The sequence below is a fragment of the Xenopus tropicalis genome, chromosome 6 (assembly GCF_000004195.4).
Source record: "Xenopus tropicalis strain Nigerian chromosome 6, UCB_Xtro_10.0, whole genome shotgun sequence".
Classification (NCBI taxonomy): domain Eukaryota; kingdom Metazoa; phylum Chordata; class Amphibia; order Anura; family Pipidae; genus Xenopus; species Xenopus tropicalis.
In genome coordinates, this window is record NC_030682.2 from 129,280,232 (window position 1) to 129,299,196 (window position 18,965).

Here is an 18,965-nt window from a genome sequence, read left to right on the forward strand (position 1 = left end):
AGGAATAAATAGAACGTGGGTGAGTTTTTTTGTATTAAGCTCTAGACTCACATTTTAAAAAATCTGCCCCCATGACTGCCTATTACCACTAGCAAACGTGCAAGATGGCCGCCACTGAGGAAATTAGCCACATTTAAAGTGTCTGTGACATATTCTTTTTGATTTGACTGGGCCTAGGAAACTTGGTGCATTATCCACTCCTGCTGCAATGTCTTATTATTGTGTATATCAATTTTCAATTATAGCCATAAAAAATCCCCCCCAGACCTGCTGTCAGTGCAGAATGACCGGTGATTTGCACATGGCGAGGTTCTTCCTCTTTGACACAATGATGTAGGTTTCATCTTGTCGCTGTTCCGCTGTGTTGTGTGAGGTAATTTAATATTGGGAAAACTTGCCGAGATTTATGTGCTGGCAGAACTAAGCCTTGCTCTTTTATTGCATCTCATATAGTGTTTCTGGGCTGTAATAGATAATGCTTATCAATTTCACAGCAGCCTCGCAGAAGCCTGGGATCTCTGGACCTTCCAAACTTCTATTACATAGAAATAAAACTCAGCCCTCAGTGTTATTCACTTTTAATGAAGTGGGGTTTTTTTATTAACAGGTGGAACCTTGGCAATTGCAGGGACCTACCTCTTAGTCACTTTTTCTCCAAATGTATCCGAAGAGATAACAGCCGTAAAAGTGCAGCGATATGCTGTGAGCTGGCCCTTTCTACTTTATTTGGTAAGTGATTAATATATTTAATTATATGTAAATAGTGATAGTAAATACATACAGACATATAGAACATTGCCCCATTTCAAATGCCTGTGGATAGAGTGATTTAAAGCTAATATATTTCATCTGAAAGCGAGAGTAACAGACTATTAAGGCTTCTTTACATTTTATTTGTGCTGATAAAGGCTGATAAAGCTAAGATGTTAGTTGGTAAAATGTATTTTTATTAAAGGCTAGGGTCATGAAGACTAGACAAGACCCTATCTGACATAGCTTGATTCTGTGGCAACTACGGGGCTAGGCAGGGTCGGACTGGGGGGTGAAGGGCCCACTGGGGCTCCCGCCCCAGGGGCCTTGCAGGTGCCCCCGCCGGCCGCGTCCCTTAACCTCCCACCCCCCGCAGGGGCACCCCTAACCCCCCTCGCAGGGCCCCCAGCCGACGTCCTCCCCTGAGCGCGTACATTTAACACGTCAGGGGAGCAGCGGCCGCACAGGGGGAGCGCCGGCAAGGGTCGGGTGTGGGCCGCCGGGGCCCCATGCCCCAAGGAAAAGCTCAAAACTGGGACGTAGAGTTGTGTGTGTGAGTCTAGTGAGTGTGTGTAGGCTCTTGCAGGTCTTTTTTGGACCCCAAGTGATGAGTACAAGAAGATATGGGGCAAAATATGCCTTTAAATGAACAGTATACCCCCTCTTCATCACTGGTGCAGTGAATAGGACATACTTTTTGTCTGTTATTTCTTGCTCTGAATAAGGCAAAATTTAAAAAAAGAAACTAAAGCCACATTCTACTTCCTGATCCCAAAGAGCAAAGTCAAACAAACCAGCAGCCCACAGCGAAGCCTGCGTATAAATGAGTTGCTCTTTATCTTAAAAGATAACAGATAGTGAGGAGCCAATCTGTCCTCTTTAATTTTGCTGAAAAATTTGTGAAACTGCTGAAAAATTCGCAAAATTGCAAAAATTATATATATAAAAATGCACAACTTTTTTGACGTGATAGGCTGTAGCTGGGTGTAAGGAGAGGTTTATTTATATGGAGGTTTCCCAGTAGACTGCTGGTTTGTTTGACTTTGCTCTTTGGGATCAGGAAGTAGAATGTGGCTTTAGTTTCATATTTAATATTTATCAAATAAAGAAAAATAAAAGTATGTTCAGCACAAACCCTATTCATTGAAAAGGGATTTATTGACTCTTTAAGACTTGGGCTCTACCAAACACAGTAGAAGGGGTGGAGCTTTTTTGATGCTGAACACAGCTGAGCTGATATGATCCAGTTGTTGTTCCTCACCTAAAACATTTTTCATGCACGGGACAAAAATAATAAGTTAAATCAAATTTATCATTTTTTGGTCTTAGTGGTGCCTTAATATACTGTTGTATCTGTTCTACAATTGCCTTTTCCTTAAGCATCCCCAAGTGCAGCCTAATTAGTATTCAGGGGTATGACAGCTGACTGGCATCAATTAGTTCCATTCCCATCCTTCTCGGTTTCCTCGAGCATTCTCTTCTGATTCTGCTGCTGTCACAGGCCTTATTTGATTTACCCTAGCAGTAAGCTTATTGCACGGTCTCTGTTTTATTTCAATGTCGTTGTACAAATGAAGTACAAACACACACACGTGCATTCACAAACACTCGCAGAACCAAAATGGCATCAGAAGTGGCAAAATTGGCCAATACTGATTTAAATGAAGGATTTTAGGGGATGATTCTGCTTCGCTGGGTTTATAAATATCCTTTCTTTATTGCTGCAGTCTGTCATTTTTAATATAATGATGTATAATGAATTCCAGGAGCATAGGCTCAAATGTCTTTCCAGTGCTATGAAATGCTAGTGAAAAACAGTTTAAAAACACACATTTCTATAATTGAAGAACCACCCTGGAAAGGAACGTTTTACATTTACTACTCAGGGGCACAAACTAAGTGCTCAAATGGATGCAGTACAGGTATGGGATCCCTTATCTGGAAACCCATTATCCAGAAAGCTCTGAATTACCCAAAGCCTATTGGGTTTATTTAATGGTTAAATGATTCCCTTTTCTCTGTAATAATAAAACAGTACCTGTACTTGATCCCAACTAAGATATAATTACCCCTTATTGGGGGCAGAACAGCCCTATTGGGTTTATTTATTGGTTAAATGATTCCCTTTTCTCTGTAATAATAAAACAGTACCTGTACTTGATCCCAACTAAGATATAATTACCCCTTATTGGGGGCAGAACAGCCCTATTGGGTTTATTTAATGGTTAAATGATCCCTTTTCTCTGTAATAATAAAACAGTACCTTGTACTTGATCCCAACTAATATATAATTACCCCTTATTGGGGGCAGAACAGCCCTATTGGGTTTATTTAATGGTTAAATGATTCCCTTTTCTCTGTAATAATAAAACAGTACCTGTACTTGATCCCAACTAAGATATAATTACCCCTTATTGGGGGCAGAACAGCCCTATTGGGTTTATTTAATGGTTAAATGATTCCCTTTTCTCTGTAATAATAAAACAGTACCTGTACTTGATCCCAACTAAGAAATAATTACCCCTTATTGGGGCAGAACAGCCCTATTGGGTTTATTTAATGGTTAAATGATTCCCTTTTCTCTGTAATAATAAAACAGTACCTGTACTTGATCCCAACTAAGAAATAATTACCCCTTATTGGGGGCAGAACAGCCCTATTGGGTTTATTTAATGGTTAAATGATTCCCTTTTCTCTGTAATAATAAAACAGTACCTGTACTTGATCCCAACTAAGAAATAATTAATCCTTATTGGGGGCAGAACAGCCCTATTGGGTTTAATTACTGTTTTATTGATTTATTAGTAGACTTAAGGTATGGAGATCCAAATTACGGAAAGACCCCTTATCCGGAATACCCTTGGTCCCAAGCATTCTGGATAACAGGTCCTATACCTGTACAAGTAAATATTTGCCCCAAAGTCCAGGGCTGTCAAGGCTTGTTTTCAACCTTCCCATCTTATCTGAGAAGAGACAATGTTCTGTAGTCTTGCTTGTTCCTGCATGGAAATGTAACCATCACTTACAAATAAGTAAGATGTTTAGATCTAAAAGTTTAAAGGAACAGTGGCTCCAATGTCAAAACTATTTTGAACATCATGATCTACCAAAAATTACATTTTATACAAAAAAACATTTAAAAATACATTAATGAGAAATTGAAATGTATAAATTATCTTAAGCTCATGGTTCCCCAGCTGATTTACATGGTAAAACATACTCTGACTGCCTGCCGAAGTGTGTTTAATGTGTTTAAGGTGCCATTTATAGTAATTAGAAATAGATAAATACAAGCCCGGAACATACATTTTTCTGTTTGGGATCTACTGCTGCAGCTTAAAAAAGATCATAACCAAGGATCATACACCCAAACAAACATACATCGTGTTTAAACCAAAGTCAGTCCCTTTCAGAGGTGGTACTATACTAACATAATGTAAATTCAGAATACTAACGTTCACATACAAGGCCCTTAACTATCATGATCTTTAGATCTCTGCTCTGACTTTCAACTCTCTTCTCCTCACATCACTTCCTCCCATCCCCAACTGCAACAATTCTCTTGAACTTCTACCTGTCTCAGGTATTTCCTACCAAGACTGACGAAACTCTTTCCTTCACTCTAAAGCTTTAAACACTCCCCAAGACCCCCATGTTTAAAGAAACCTATGTAATGCAACCTGATTGCTGAAGATAATTGGTCTTGTAAGCTCTTTTGAGCAGATCCCACCACCCAAACCACACGGTTGATTATTGGTTTAGCACACATATACTGAGAAAAGTTACTAGTCAGGACCTCATGGGGCCTTCTATGGCCCTGCACACCCACAGAAGATGCAGGCTCTGCTCTTCTTTATCTAATGCCACTGTTTGAGCTGAGGACTTAAAGGTATTAGCAACTTTGGTGAAAAGAGACAAGTCTTCAAAATGGAATTGCTATTCAGTTTGCTCTGGGGTGCTTCATGAGACAACCTTTGTTGCAGACCCCTAGCCTCATAGGCAGTTGCTATTGTTTGTATCTTGCCAGCAAGGGCAATTCTTGTTAGAAGTTAAAGGCAGTTAGTTTTATATGTATCTCATCTGACCTGGTTTGCATTGCTCCACAAAGCCATGTCACATCTTGTCTAGCTACTTTTTAAACAGTTTTGGTAGATTATGAAAAACATCTTCTTTCCAAAGGTTAGGGGGCCACTAAAATGATGATGTTGTGGGGCCAAGTCATTTGTAGTCACGCCACTGACTGACCTGGAACACAGGCCAACGTCTGAAGGGAAAAAACCCACGTGAGTGGGATTCTCAAGATGAGTTGCAGATCCACAGTTTCAGAAACCAGCTAGAAGCTTTGTTTTTTGGCTACATAGGTGTAGTTCAACCATTTTATACTAATTAAGCCTAATGTATTTTTGGCAATACCTTCACTTTCAGCACTTTTCCAGACCCCTCTTTCTACGTTATCAGAAGGCTAATGTGCATTCTGCGTTGAGGCAACAATCCAAAGTTCTGTCTGTTCTAAATCATTATCCATGCGCCCAGCAGATCCAGGAGTTTCTCATCATCCTTAACTTAAACAGATGTTTTAATTTTCTTTTCTTTCTGAAAGAATCCATGCCATCCAAAATCCTATTTGGATACCACCCCACCATTAGAAGTTCATTAGATTATGCTTCTTACTGCAGATTTATAATATATAAGACCGTTTTGACCTCCTTGGTATGATAATTTCATGTAATGAATCATTGCCCCTCTGTTCTACATCTCGTTCACTAAGAACCCTTTTGTTATTGTCTGAAAATAATAAAAAAAAATAGAATAATACTGTGAAGTAGATACAATTATCGTATTGGCAGTCTCTTGCCTTATTCTTGCGTGGATTCTGCCTTGAAAGTAAGCTGTAAATCTGCTAATAATTCTGTATGTTTTGGGGAAAATAAGTGGTAAATCAGAGAAGAATGTACCCCTATGCCTACAGATCACAGTGCTCTGCCAACAAGGGGATTAATGGGAGGGTCCGCGGAAGAGCGCAGATCCCTTTCACGCTATGTCCTACACACAACTGTACCTATTTAGCAGGCACTGTGACTATTCTTTTCAAATTAAATTACATTTTTAGAAATCATTGAAACCAGAAAAAGGAGGAATTAGCAAGAAAAAGCACAAGATTTACCAGAAAGTGGAAAGCAAAAACAGAACACATAAATCGTTGCATCTTTTTGCAATATTGTGTTGCACCGCAAAGAAGGATTTTTGTTAATATTGCATCTTTTTGTAATATTAAGTTACACCACAAGGAGGTTTTACGTAAACACTTACATTTTCCAAGACCTTTAGATGACCGAAAAGAGCTGTGTTTGGGGTACAAGTGACATGTCATTTGCAGATTGCTCCATGGGGCCTAAACTCATTTTTTTTAAATTTTAGTTTGTTGTTACCAGGAAAGCAGTCACCCAAGTAGAATCATCCTTAGACCACTTTTTTACCCATAAGCCACTATTAAATGTAAAAAGAGTGGGGAGCAACACAAGCATGAAAAAGTTCCTGGGGGTTAGCAAATCTGGCCAGTGATTGGCTATTTGGTAGCCCCTATGTGGACTGGCAGTCTACTGTTTGGCAGTACACAGAATTTTTATGCAACAAAAAAATAAGCTCCTGGTATGAGGCCACTGGGAGCAACTTGTTGCTCGCGAGGTACTGGTTGGGGATCATTGCTTTAGAGCAATAGGATTACGGCACTTATTTATAAAGGTATTGAGAAACAATGGTGCAATGTATTATTTATGACTGTGACTCATGCATAAGGATAACAACTTCTACCTGCCTTTGGCGTAAAATGCTTTACAGTGTATTTTTAGAAAAAGCTTACTGCCTACATGAACTGAATAGGGTATGGGCCACCCTGGAATGAGGAATGCCATCTAAAAAGATGTTAGGGCATAACTCAGTACATGGTAATTCTCTGTGCTTGATGCTGATCTGGAAGGAACCTGAGCCCTTAAGCAGGTGTTTTGATTGTGCTCCTACTGAACAACTATACCATGACTCAAGAGTGATTAGTTGGTTTGCTAATGGCCAGGTCTAGACTTTTCCTTAAAGCAGTGATTCCCAACCAGTGGCTCGGGTACAACATGTTGCTCTCCAACCCCTTGGATGTTGCTTTCAGTGGCCTCAAAGCAGGTGCTTATTTTTGAATTCCTGGTTTGGAGGAAAGTTTTTTGTTGCATAAAAACCAGTTGTACTGCCAAACAGAACCTACTGTAGGCTGCCAATCCATATAGGAGCTACCGAATAGCCAATTGCAGCCCTTATATGGTACCCCCAGGTACATTTTTCATGCTTGTGTTGCTCCCCAATTCTTTTTACATTTGAATTAGGCTCACAGGTAAAAAACGGTTGGGGATCCCTGCCTTAAAGTAACATGCCTAGCTCTGCTAATGGTTTCCCTTTCACTATCCAAAAAATAAAAGGTTTTCATTGTTAAAAATGATAGGGTTGTATACTGTGTAAGGTTGCTTCCTGGGAAGTTCTTTCTGTATACTTTTAAGTATATTGCATCTTCATTGTCTGGAAATAAGACACAGAAATTCATCTACACTAGGTAGGATAGCCACAAAGCTCCAGGTCAATGGGGGAGCTTTACTGGTTGCATTTATCAGTCTTGGTATTTTGTTTAGTCCTAACTATGTAGAAAAGCGAGGAATATAATGCAAATCTTGGGTGTAGATGTCGGTCTCCAACTACTGTATGTAGGAAAGAGATGCGTAGATGTTGGTCTCCAATGAGCTTTGTGTTCACCTGTTTGTGGTTAGCAGCAGGTATCTCAGTGGGCACTTCCATTAGATAAAAGTATGTACAGATATGGGATCCCTTATCCGGAAACCCATTATCCAGAAAGCTCCAAATTACGGAAAGCCCATCCCCCATAGACTCAATTTTAATCAAATAATTCCGAATTTTAAAACTGATTTCCTTTTTCTCTGTAATAATAAAACAGTACCTTGTACTTTATCCCAACTAACATATAAATAATCCTTACTGGATGCAAAACAATCCTATTGGGTTTAATTAATGTTTTTATTGATTCGTTAGTAGACTTAAGGTATGGAGATTCAAATTACAGAAAGACCCCTTATCTGGAATACCCTTGGTCCCGAGCATTCTGAATAACGGGTCTTATACCTGTATTTAGTCTCCCACCTACTGAGGTTATGTACCTGACAATCTACTGAAGTCCTTGTTTGTGTCCAAATGTGAATATTTATCTGTGCAATGAAACCATTCATTTCTTCATTAGTGCTCAGTGATGTGTAGAATTATTCTTTCTCTTTTTCCTTTTGCAGATTATAGAAATAATAACCTTCTGCGTCTTGCTGTATTTCCTCAAACAAAAGGGACTGAACCATATTGTGGTTTTGCTGCTGCTGGTGTCACTGCTGGGTGAGCACATTTGCTATAAGATACAGTGTGGACTTTGGAGACATTTTTAAAACTTTTTTCTGAAAGCTCAGACTCAGGCACAATGCACTGAGATGGCGCCTACACACCAATATTACAGCTACAAATACATTTGTTGGTTCAAGAATAAGATTTTAAATGGTGGAATTATTTGCTATGTAAACAGTGTAATACAGTAATAAAAACTATACCATACAAATCATTAAAGAATCCTTTAGAACTGACTGAGAAACAACAGCTGACTCTTCTCTGCTCACCAACTTTATTTTTCTGCTGACTGTTACTGGTCAGCTGAACTAAACACTAGGTGGCACTGTTTTTTTTAAATTGTTTATATATTATTCATCAGAAGTGTTTCTTTTTTAAATCATTTTACAACCATTTCCTTCCCACTTAAAAGTTCTGTATTATTGTCTGTCACTATGTCATCATTTTAAAGACAATTTAATAATCTCCTTCATCTCTTTATTATTTTAGCTTCATTGGCAGTGATTTCTGTTAAAGCTGTGTCCGGGATGCTGGTGCTGACCTTTAAGGGTTCAATGCAACTGACCTATCCTATATTCTACGTCATGTTTGTGGTAATGGTAGCGTCCTGTATCTTTCAGGTCAAGTAAGTAGCGCGGCCTTTCTACTAATAAATGTGATCTCTTGTCTTACAAACACTACATGTGGAATTAGCTGTGGATTCCCATAGATATACTTATTATATTGTATGATGGCTGGAACATGTGTGCACAGTTCTTTATACACTCGGTTAAGACTAGATATAAAAACATCAAGCAAAACCTGTAGGGTAAGTAAAACTATTACTGCATGGCACCATTGGTCACTCATAACGCTGCCTGTCCTCACATAGTGATAGCTAGATGGATTGACAGATTTTATATTTGAAACCAATCTTTCATTCAATCCACTCCCTGGTTGCTAAGGTAATTTGGACACTAGCAACCACATAGCTGCTGAAACTCCAAACTAGAGAGCTGCTCAACAAAAATTCAAATTAAAAAACTACAGACAATAAATAATAAAGACCAATTGCAAATTGCCATGGAATATCATTCTCAACATCGTACTAAAAGTTAACTCAAAGGTGAACAACCCCTTTAATCACATATCCCTTCTGATACATATCTCTGGGGTACCTTACAGCCAGCTCTAATGCTCCCTTGTGTAACTCACATTGTGTCTCTATCTCCCTAGGTTCCTAAATCAAGCCATGCAGCTATATAATGCAACGGAAGTGGTGCCGATTAACTTTGTATTTTTCACAACCAGCGCCATACTTGCAGGTATTGCAGAGAAACCGTTCATTGCTCAGTGGGCAGCGACCGGGTTTGGCTCTTCTTTTATAAATGCATTGATTGTGATTTTGATGTCTGGAGCTGATTTAATTGGTTGGTTTTGCTTATAGGGATTGTGTAAGCTTCACCAGTAGTTACTTGGGTTTGCTTCAGTGATCTGTAAGGGGTATCACTGTATGAGCCCCTGGTTAGGGTGGCCATTGTTGATAATAATGTGTGCAGAGAGAGTCAATATCCTGGAGGGAAAACAAATCATTTATGCCTGTGTCATCCCACAGATCGCATTTACCCCGCCCTACCGTATTATTTTCCTTTTACTTTATGCAGAAATGTCTTCCCCTCCCGCTGTTCAAACAAAACATTAGGGCACAGTCATTCCTTTTTCGTATTATTTAAATAACAACGAAATTGATCACTTGCAGTTACTTGAAATTCTGCAAAAAGTCTTTAATGTTAACTAAACTTTGCCTTCAGTTAATGGAGAAGGAAAGGTAAAAACTAAGAAAGGTCTATGTAAATACAGCCATAAGCGCTCACAGAGTCCTCTATCAAAAGAAACAGGATTTCTTGTCTCCTTCTTGTCTCTGTAATTCCTGTGCCAGAGTCTGCGCAGCTCTCTCCTCTCTCCTGCTCCCCCTCCCACAAGAATGCTAAAAACTCCCTCCCCCCTCTAGGAATGTGTGATCTGAGCTATAACAGCTAGAGCTGCAGCAGAAAGCTACTTTAAATGGCAGCTGTCTTAAGCAAACAGGGAAAGCTTCTAGGGCTCTTTACTCAGGTATGGTATTCTTTCTGCAGAATAAATAGTGTTCTAGGTGGCACTAATGTGGTGAATCTATTGGCAGTAAAATGCCAAAATCACTTTCCTTCTTCTCTAAAGGACCTCTATGCCTAAAAGGGTCCTGACGAGTATTTTTCTTGAGTCTTCAGTTTATGGCCCTGGACAGTTTACCACACACCCCCTTTGTGTAACCTCTTTTCAGAGCATTTTAATAGGATAGAAAGGTTTTGGTAGGTGATAAGAAAGGCTGTGGCTGGTTAGTCTGACAAATAATGGTAGCTCTTCAGTTAATAAGGTTCTACCACTTCTGTGGGATAGCTTATCCGAACAGTTGGCATATGAGTATTTTTAGGTGCACATTGCATGACCATTATCCCTAAAATGTTCTTGCTGTGCTCCACAGATCATATTTTAGCAGTGTTCTGGAGCAGCCTATTGGCCAAAAACATTCAGTACTTTCCATGGATCTAGTACAGTGTAGCCATTGTTCCATTTGTTTCCAGTAAATGTTCTCCTGTTGTCACATTCACTCTCTCTAAAAACCCAGGAAGTGGTTGTAATACTTACCTTTAAGGTACATAATCCAGACAAAAGCTTCTAAAAACCTAGGCACATGATCATTTTGCATTCTAGTCAGCGAGGGTAGTGAGCTGCATCCGATTGGTTTGCACCCAGACTTGTTTCATTCATTTTTACTTATCTAAACTATTAGCTTTTTTCTAGTCAGTGATAGAATAAGAGTGCTGCCTGTGTTTAAAAACTAACACAAAAGGAACAAAATTGTGGCATTTCTAATGTTTTCCTTTTTTACTTGTTACAGGAGTAATATTTTACCAAGAATTTGATGGTGCTTCTATATTAAATATTTTGATGTTTATCTTTGGGTGAGTCTTATTATCTAGTCTAATGTTCTTAAACCCCATCAGTCCCCTTCTCTTCCATCCATCCTGTCCACTTATCCCTCATTTTGTCAAAATGCTTTGCTATATCTGCCATTGGTTTTTGTTGTACAAGTTGTAAGAGGGGTCAAAAATGCTGATACTGTTGCTATTTATACTGAAAATGCTCTTGTATGATGGCACAAGTATTAGAGCTGTTTCTCATATATGTGCCAACATGAAACTAATGGTAGAATGAGTCTATCATCCACAACCAAGGTGGGCAGATTGGAGAAAGGTCCACTCATTTGGCAACTACTGTATATGGCACCATGTGTTTACTTAGATATATTTTGCCTCCTTAATCGTATTCATAAGATATTACAAACTGTTTTCAGGGAGAATTAAAATCTGCTTTGTCTCTGAGCCACTACAACAGGGATCCCCAACCTTTCTTACTGGTGAGCCACAGTCAAATGTAAAAAGGCTTGGAGAGCAACACAAGCATCATAAAAGTTCATGGAGGTGCCAAATAAGGGCTAAGATTGGCTATTAGGCAGCCTCTATGCACACTATCAGCTTACAGGGGCTTTATTTGGTAGGAAATCTTGTTTTTATTCAACCAAAACTTGCCCCCAAGTCAGGAATTCAAAAATAACTACCTGGTTTGGGGGCACTGAGAGCAACATCCAAGGGGTTGGGGAGCAACATGTTGCCCCTGAGCCACTGGTTGGGGATCACTGCGCTACAACAATGGCTCTCAACCTTCCCAATGCCGCAACCCTTAAATACAGTTCCTCATGTTGTGTTGACCCCCAACCATAAAGGAACGGTGTCTCGATTTCTAAGAACATCGAAAATATGTGTTTTCCGATGGTCTTGGGCGGCCCCTGTGAAAGGGACGTTAGACCCCCAAAGGGGTCCGACCCACAGGTTGAGAACCGATGCGCTATAAAGTGAAAGCAAAAGAAGTTTAAACAGTTATTTTAGGAGTCCTGCAGGTTCTACAGACTAAATACATGGTATATACATACATGTGTATGGTACGTTAATGTAACTGAGCCCTCTGCCAAATTATCTGTAATATTAGCACAACCCACTCCCTAATGCTTTTATTTACATCATGTATACAGTATAGCTATGGCCAATGTGTAGCCATTTAGCCACCTCATTATTAACTTCATTCAGTCACCTTACTCTGTACATTTATTTCTGTAGGTGTTTTTTGTCCTTTTTCGGGGTGGTCTTGATATCCAAAAACCAAGAAAAGCGCGATCCTCCAGAGCCCTTCATTAACATTGGAGAGATCCCTGGTACGTATCACATAGTGGGTAGGTACATGGGGAATATCTGAGCATTCTTTACAAAAAGAGTATCTGTACTCAAATCTGGACATCATAATTTTTTTGCCTTATAAAAGAAAACACAATTCTAAGCAACTTTCCAATATGAATTTATTTAAAATTGTTAGGGCTTTAAAAGGTATTTGTAAATGTAATTGCCTTTGAAAGCAGCATTTACTGAACTCCTGGTTTTTACTTTTTAAACAATGTTGTAAAGGTCAGTCTCCTCCAGCGAGTCAGGTCTGTCAGCCTGCTGCCATGTGTTACATTGTTTATATGTCGGAGCCACCGGGGCAGAGAATAGAAAATGGCAGACAAACACTGCTTTTAATAGCAGGTATATATACAAATAAGTGAAAAACCATTGCAAATATATAATGAATATATATTGCAAAGTTGCTTAGAATTATGTTTTCTTTTATTAGGCAAAAAATTATGTTTTGGGTTGACTTGTCCTTTAATACAGACTGCTGTTATGGTGAAATAATGCCCCAGAGTTATAGTTATGAGCCAGTAAAGCTCCTGCCAGCCATTAGTCATGCACTGACTTGTGCCATTCTCACCATTGCCTCTCATTGAATATATTAGAAGGCAATCTTATACATATGTTCTACTGGGAAATGCAGATCAGTTCTACATGTGACATTAGCCACAGTTACAGCTCCTATATATAAAGAGGGGTAACTATAATTTCACTGAGGGTTCTACAAAGAATATTTATTCATTACATTCATGTGTTACTGCATGATGGAACCTCTGTGGATCTTTTGAGTATCCATCTTATCCCTTGGCTTATCTCTCCTCATCCCCTGCATTTCCTTTCTTCTTCTCTTTTGGTGACATTAGTAAGTGCCAATTCAGCCCACATGACTACACAGTCGCAACACAGAATTCTTCAGTGCAGGTCAGGGTAGCGCCTGGATAGATATTACCTTGTTGGTAGTACAATTAATGGCCAGACAGGGAGAAGACGTTAGAAAGGGACATGCACATTGCACTACTTGCCCCCTAGAAGGCTGGACTGAATGCAGTGGCCATTAACACTTGAGCACGCAGGTGTTTTCTGGTGTCCCACTGGGCCAGTCTGACCCTGTACAAGTGCATATAATCTAGGGCAGTGCATTTGAATGTCTCCGCTTAATGGGCTAATTATTCATTAGACCCACATTATAACTTAATGATGATGTGTCATGGCTACCCAAGTATGGCAAATCTGTATGTGCTCAAGAAAACTTGAACAATGAGTGAAGGCCAGCATAGTATTCTTCTGCAATGTATAAAATGTGTCTAGTGGGTTAGCAAAATGGTGATTGTGTATTAGCGGATAGAATGAGGTAAAATAAATAATAATATTTTCTCTCTTTCCCTGCAGGGAAGGAAACAGTTGCTGCAATCCAGCCAGAATCAAGCTGCATGTCATATGGGACCATGTCGAATTAGTTAATCATCAGCAGCCAAAGCCAAGATGAAAGAAAATGAAATTGGGCCATGGAGGAGATAGGATTTATTTATCGCCTCTGATTTTTCAGCTCTGTATCGTGCCTGCATTCAAATCACTTTATGTTCCATTCTCTTTTTTTTTATGCGTGTGACCAAAAAATAATGTTGTGTTTTCTGAAGGGCCTTTGATGTCATTCAGGCCTTTTGAATGCGGCTGAACTGCTCCCTGTTTGATCAATGACAAATCCTAAGCAGTTCCTACCTGCTGTTTATATTAATGTATGATATTTATTTTTGTTACATGGATTTTCAATGAAGAGGGATGGTTTGTATGTGTTTAGTCCATATTGGTCTACAGAGGAATCCTTTTGTAACATTTCTACCCTGTGAACTGTGATACTGGGTAGCAAATGGTCCTTAATGGTGAGATATTATCTCCAGTATGAACAGGTTCACCCAATAGACATCAGATTTGTAGTTGCACAAACGGTTTGGTTACAGGAGGCCTAAGGCAGGACCGGAAACTCACCCACTGCTCCTGGGAATTGTGAGGCACGCAGTGCAGAATTGGATGCTTTCCCTTTGTTTCAGAACATATAGAGACTCTAGTGTTCCTCAGCACTGAATTTGTATAATTTGTATAAGGGTGCCCAGGAGATGACAAAAGCCACCTATGCATAAATACACACTGGCTTAAGATTTGGGCACCTTGACTGGCTCAGAAACCCAATGAGCTGTGTATAGGTCCAAGTCTATGGCCTATTTAATTCATATGTTATAGGGTTTTAATCAGATATTAGTTGGGTAGGCTGGAAATTGTCTTAGTGATGGATACAGTCAACACCCAATGGGTCTTTACTGGTTCAAACCATATGAGCAGATAGATAGGCAAAGGGCCAAATGATTGGATCTGCCCCATTTGGCCCAACGCTAATTAGGCAAAAACTTTGGTTTGGCAACCCTCTGCTATCTCATTTACAGTCTATTATTGCCACTGCCATGTATACACAACAGAAAGTGATGCATGTGGTTTAATTACCATGTTCTACTCCATATGGTTGCAGTTATTCCCAGAATTAAGGTCACAGGCTTTTTTTTTTGTTTTTTGGGTCAGCCAGTTCATTTTCTTTCTATTGGGTGCTAGTGGGGGTTATTGGAAAAACAAACCTAACTGGGGAGAATTTTCATCCTCGGCTATGTTAGTTTGCAAACAACAACCCCAAGGCAAATATATAGACGGGTTGTGATAGTTTTGACTATCTAACGTTTCCTCTAATTTATTTTGGTCCGAATGTCCAAAAATTACCTTTAGAGCACACTTTTAAAAACTACATGCCCCTAGAAGCCGTTAGGTCAGTATAAGTACAACATGATGTATCTGCACGCCACATTCTTTGCGCACAGCACCGTTTCTGGTGACTTTGAGAAATGGGCATTAAAGGGACAGTGAAGTGTACGGTGTAGCATTTCCTGGGAAATATTTTCATAACCCAATAGAACTAATAGAGGTTTATCACATAGCAAAACTATTGTGTTACACAGCGCAACATTTTTAGAAGCGGAAGGGACAGAGCCTTTCATTTAGAATAGGTTCACATTTGTTTTCAAAAACGTGTAAAAATAAAAAAGATAACATATGTACCATTCTCTCTTAAAAAATAAAAGAAATGCCCAGCTCCATTTTTGGCAAATCCTAAATACTTTTATCAGCACCGGCTTTCTGCTCTGGCACATTAAAGCAAAGGAAAAGTGCAACTTCTTCTTGTATCTGCATCAAGTCAAATGCAATATCTTGGGAAAATGTTTACATATTAAAAGACTGGGTTGTTTTTTTACAGTAAGGGGGAACACATTTTAAAAACAGGGGCAGGCCAAGCCGACCGGGCGCCCTAGGCAACCCGGTCGGCCAACTCCGCCCACTTCCCTGCCCCCCTGAACGGCACATGCGCGCCAAAGCACAGGAGGCGACGCAGGGGGGGGCGGGGCAATTAGATCGGTCATTGCCTCCGCCGCTAATGACAAGTGGCGGAGGCAATAACAAAGTAGCACTAGGGGTAGGCAGGAGAGGCTCCTGCCTGGCACCCCTCAATCGTTGCGCCCTAGGCAGCTGCCCTCTTCTGCCTACCCCTAGTTCCGGCCCTGTTTAAAAATATATATTTTTTAAATATTTCAACTTTAGGACACCATTGTAACTTAAAAATATAGGTACCTGCTGTGCCATGATCTGTTTACATTCGCTGTTGAAGTCCGAACATTGAAATCCTACAGAGAACATAGAGTACATAAATATGTAGCCCTCTTGGGCTTTACCTGGGGGGGGTCAGGAAGTTATTTAGGCGCATTCTTCCTCACATTTATACCCCCCTTTTTTATGACCTTTATGTCTGAAACAGTTCATTAGGACTCTATGCCCATGGAGGAGGAAAAGTGGGAATGATTTCTTCTCATCCCTCACTGATTCAATTCGGGGGAGAAAATGTAAAAACAAGTTGTGCTTTGTTTGCACTGTTAAATAAAAATAACATGTCAATTGTATTTTCTGTTCTTTAAAGGAGACATATCCTATAAAAATTATGAATGTACCAGTGTATTATGCTCCTCTAGATATAGAAGGATTGTGCTTAAAAAAAGTTGTGTTTAGACTGATTTGATCTGTTCCACTTCCTGCTGGCTGAATTCTCTTGATATGCAGGGGGGGTGGCGGCTCTCAGTACTCTGCACTGTAGGATAGGAACCAGTCAGCAGCTAAGCTGACCTGATAGGGAACTGAAGCCTGTCTGTGCTTGTGTGAGTGCAAGGCTGTGATTGGCTATCCCCCTCCTACTGTGCTTCTGGCAGGGACCGTTAGGACACGCCCACCCTTCATTTCAGACTCGGAAAGAGAACTGATAGGATCTATAGGGAGCTCCAATAGGGAAAGGGAAAGCCCAAGGGGAAACTAGCACCATATATTATTCATAATTGCCTACAAAATTAGGGTTTTTCCCCATTTATTCAATGTGTCTTTAAAATAATAGAACACATTTGATATTGTGGGAGGGGAAAACAGAATGGTTGTATTAAGTAGTGAATGGCACATTGGGGGGATAGCAGAGGTAATAAGGTAAGAAAATCTATGGCATATTGGGAGATAGGAGAATTAAGACATGTAATGTAATATTGAGAGCCAGGTATAGAGGCTGCAATTCCTACAGTCTTACAGGCACTGGTCTTCACTGACACAATAAGGCCATTGGGTTTTCTGCCATAGCAGCTTTTGAGGTCCCTCCCCACCTGGGACACCATACAGATGTCTCGGCATCAGAACACTGGTCACAGCCTAGTGCGGGCAGCAGATAGCAGCATATGAATAACAGGCTAAAGGTGAGACTATGGTGTAGTTTTAAGGTTCTACAAAGATCAGAGCAGGCAACAATGATGCTAGTCCAATGGCAGCCACCAGCACAATTTTCTAGTTATAATGGATAGAAGAGGGTGTTTGTTCTTTGGGTAATATCCTGATATATTTTAAAAAAATCTTTGTCTTCAAGAGGCAATAAGATTCAGGTCTGGAAATCAGAAAAGTATACAGATTTCCTTGACCAAATTGACAAAAATATGTAGATTTACTAGAGGATAAGAAGAGACAAGTAATACATACATTTATAGTGGATTTATTGAGAATGAAGCCATTTGCGTAATATCTTGACCTGTTATCTTGCAGATCATTTGTCTCTTCCAGCAGACAGATGGTTATCCTAATAGTTTTGTTACTGTATGAGCTGAGTATTGTGAATTTTCCCCCTAAATTCTAGTTTTAAATGAAAATTTTATCTACACTAAAAATATTCTGTCTGCTTTGGCATTACTCTAACTAAAGATAAGCTCCTCTTCATTGATATTCTTATTGAATTCAGAACCAATAACAGTCTCATCGCAGAGTTTACCTTTTTCACATTCTGACCAGTGAGCGTTAAGCAATTGTATGAGTGTATCATGTATTGTAGGGGTGTAGAGAGTACTCAATTGCACATTGGAAAAGAATGGGTTATTGGCAAATAAATGGGTTATTAATATAGGACTGGGGTCTCTTCACTTTTGGCATTTAGTTAAAACCTGGCTCAGCTGTCATCAGGACCCAAAGGGCCCCTTAATAGTCCACCACCCATTTGGGCCCCTAGCTCTGACAACTAAGTAGAATGGGTTCCCAATTTAATAAAAACGTGTGACCAATTTTATGCTTTGCCACACCCCAATCCACCCCAGCTATGCACTAATTTGCCATAATCTATCCAAACCTCGCCTTCTCCCCTATGAGCACTTCCCCCTTTACAACCCACAGACTGGACCTTTGCAAAAAATGGCAGCCCAGGGTTGCAGGGGACAGCCAGCACATGGAAATAAAAACTTGAGAACACATTTGCTAAATACCAAATGGTCAAAAGTATCCGGATACCCTTTCCAATTATTGCATTGGTTATTTAAGACACATCATTGTGGCAGCAATTTTTTGCCCTATATCATTTCTGTGAAATGATATCGGCAAGCACAAACTAAAGCCGGCCATACACACACTGATATTATCGCACAAACCTTGTTTCGTACAATATTCGGTGCATGTATGGCGTCTCAAATAGGCGAATAATATCGCAGAATGCTGTGGATATCGGTCGACTCATCGAACGGCCGGGTTAAAAGATTTTGATCGGGCGCCATTGAAGGTGCCTGAGCAAAATCTACATTTAGGGCTGAATGGGCAGGTAGAAACCCTATTGTTATCAGTGGAGGGTGGGAATGATCTTTGTGCGACCAATGGTCACAGGAAAGATCAGAATTGCTACGTGTATGGCCACCTTAAGGCCCATATAGAATTGGCTTGAGATAAGTGGAAAACATAACTGACCTGCACAATGCACTGACCTCAACCCAATTTAATACAATTGGGATGAACTACAACGCTGAATCAAGCCAGAGCCAGTTGCCTAACATCAGTGCACAAACTTGTATAAATGAATAGAAGCAAATCCCACAAACAAGGACC

General features: G+C 39.9%; 1 protein-coding gene across 2 annotated transcripts in view; it reads left to right on the top strand.

The window, feature by feature from the left end:
- nipal2 (NIPA-like domain containing 2) overlaps positions 1-16,480 on the top strand; it is a 39,937-nt gene extending 23,457 nt beyond the window's left edge. Inside the window, exons 5-11 of one of the 2 annotated variants that reach the window (XM_012964541.3) lie at positions 608-729; positions 8,085-8,181; positions 8,677-8,812; positions 9,403-9,491; positions 11,105-11,168; positions 12,381-12,475; positions 13,878-16,480. In XM_012964541.3, the coding sequence (XP_012819995.1) occupies positions 608-729; positions 8,085-8,181; positions 8,677-8,812; positions 9,403-9,491; positions 11,105-11,168; positions 12,381-12,475; positions 13,878-13,945 (671 nt within the window). In that variant the 3' untranslated portion in view covers positions 13,946-16,480. 2 annotated transcript variants of the gene reach the window in all.
- The last annotated feature ends 2,485 nt before the right edge of the window (positions 16,481-18,965 follow it).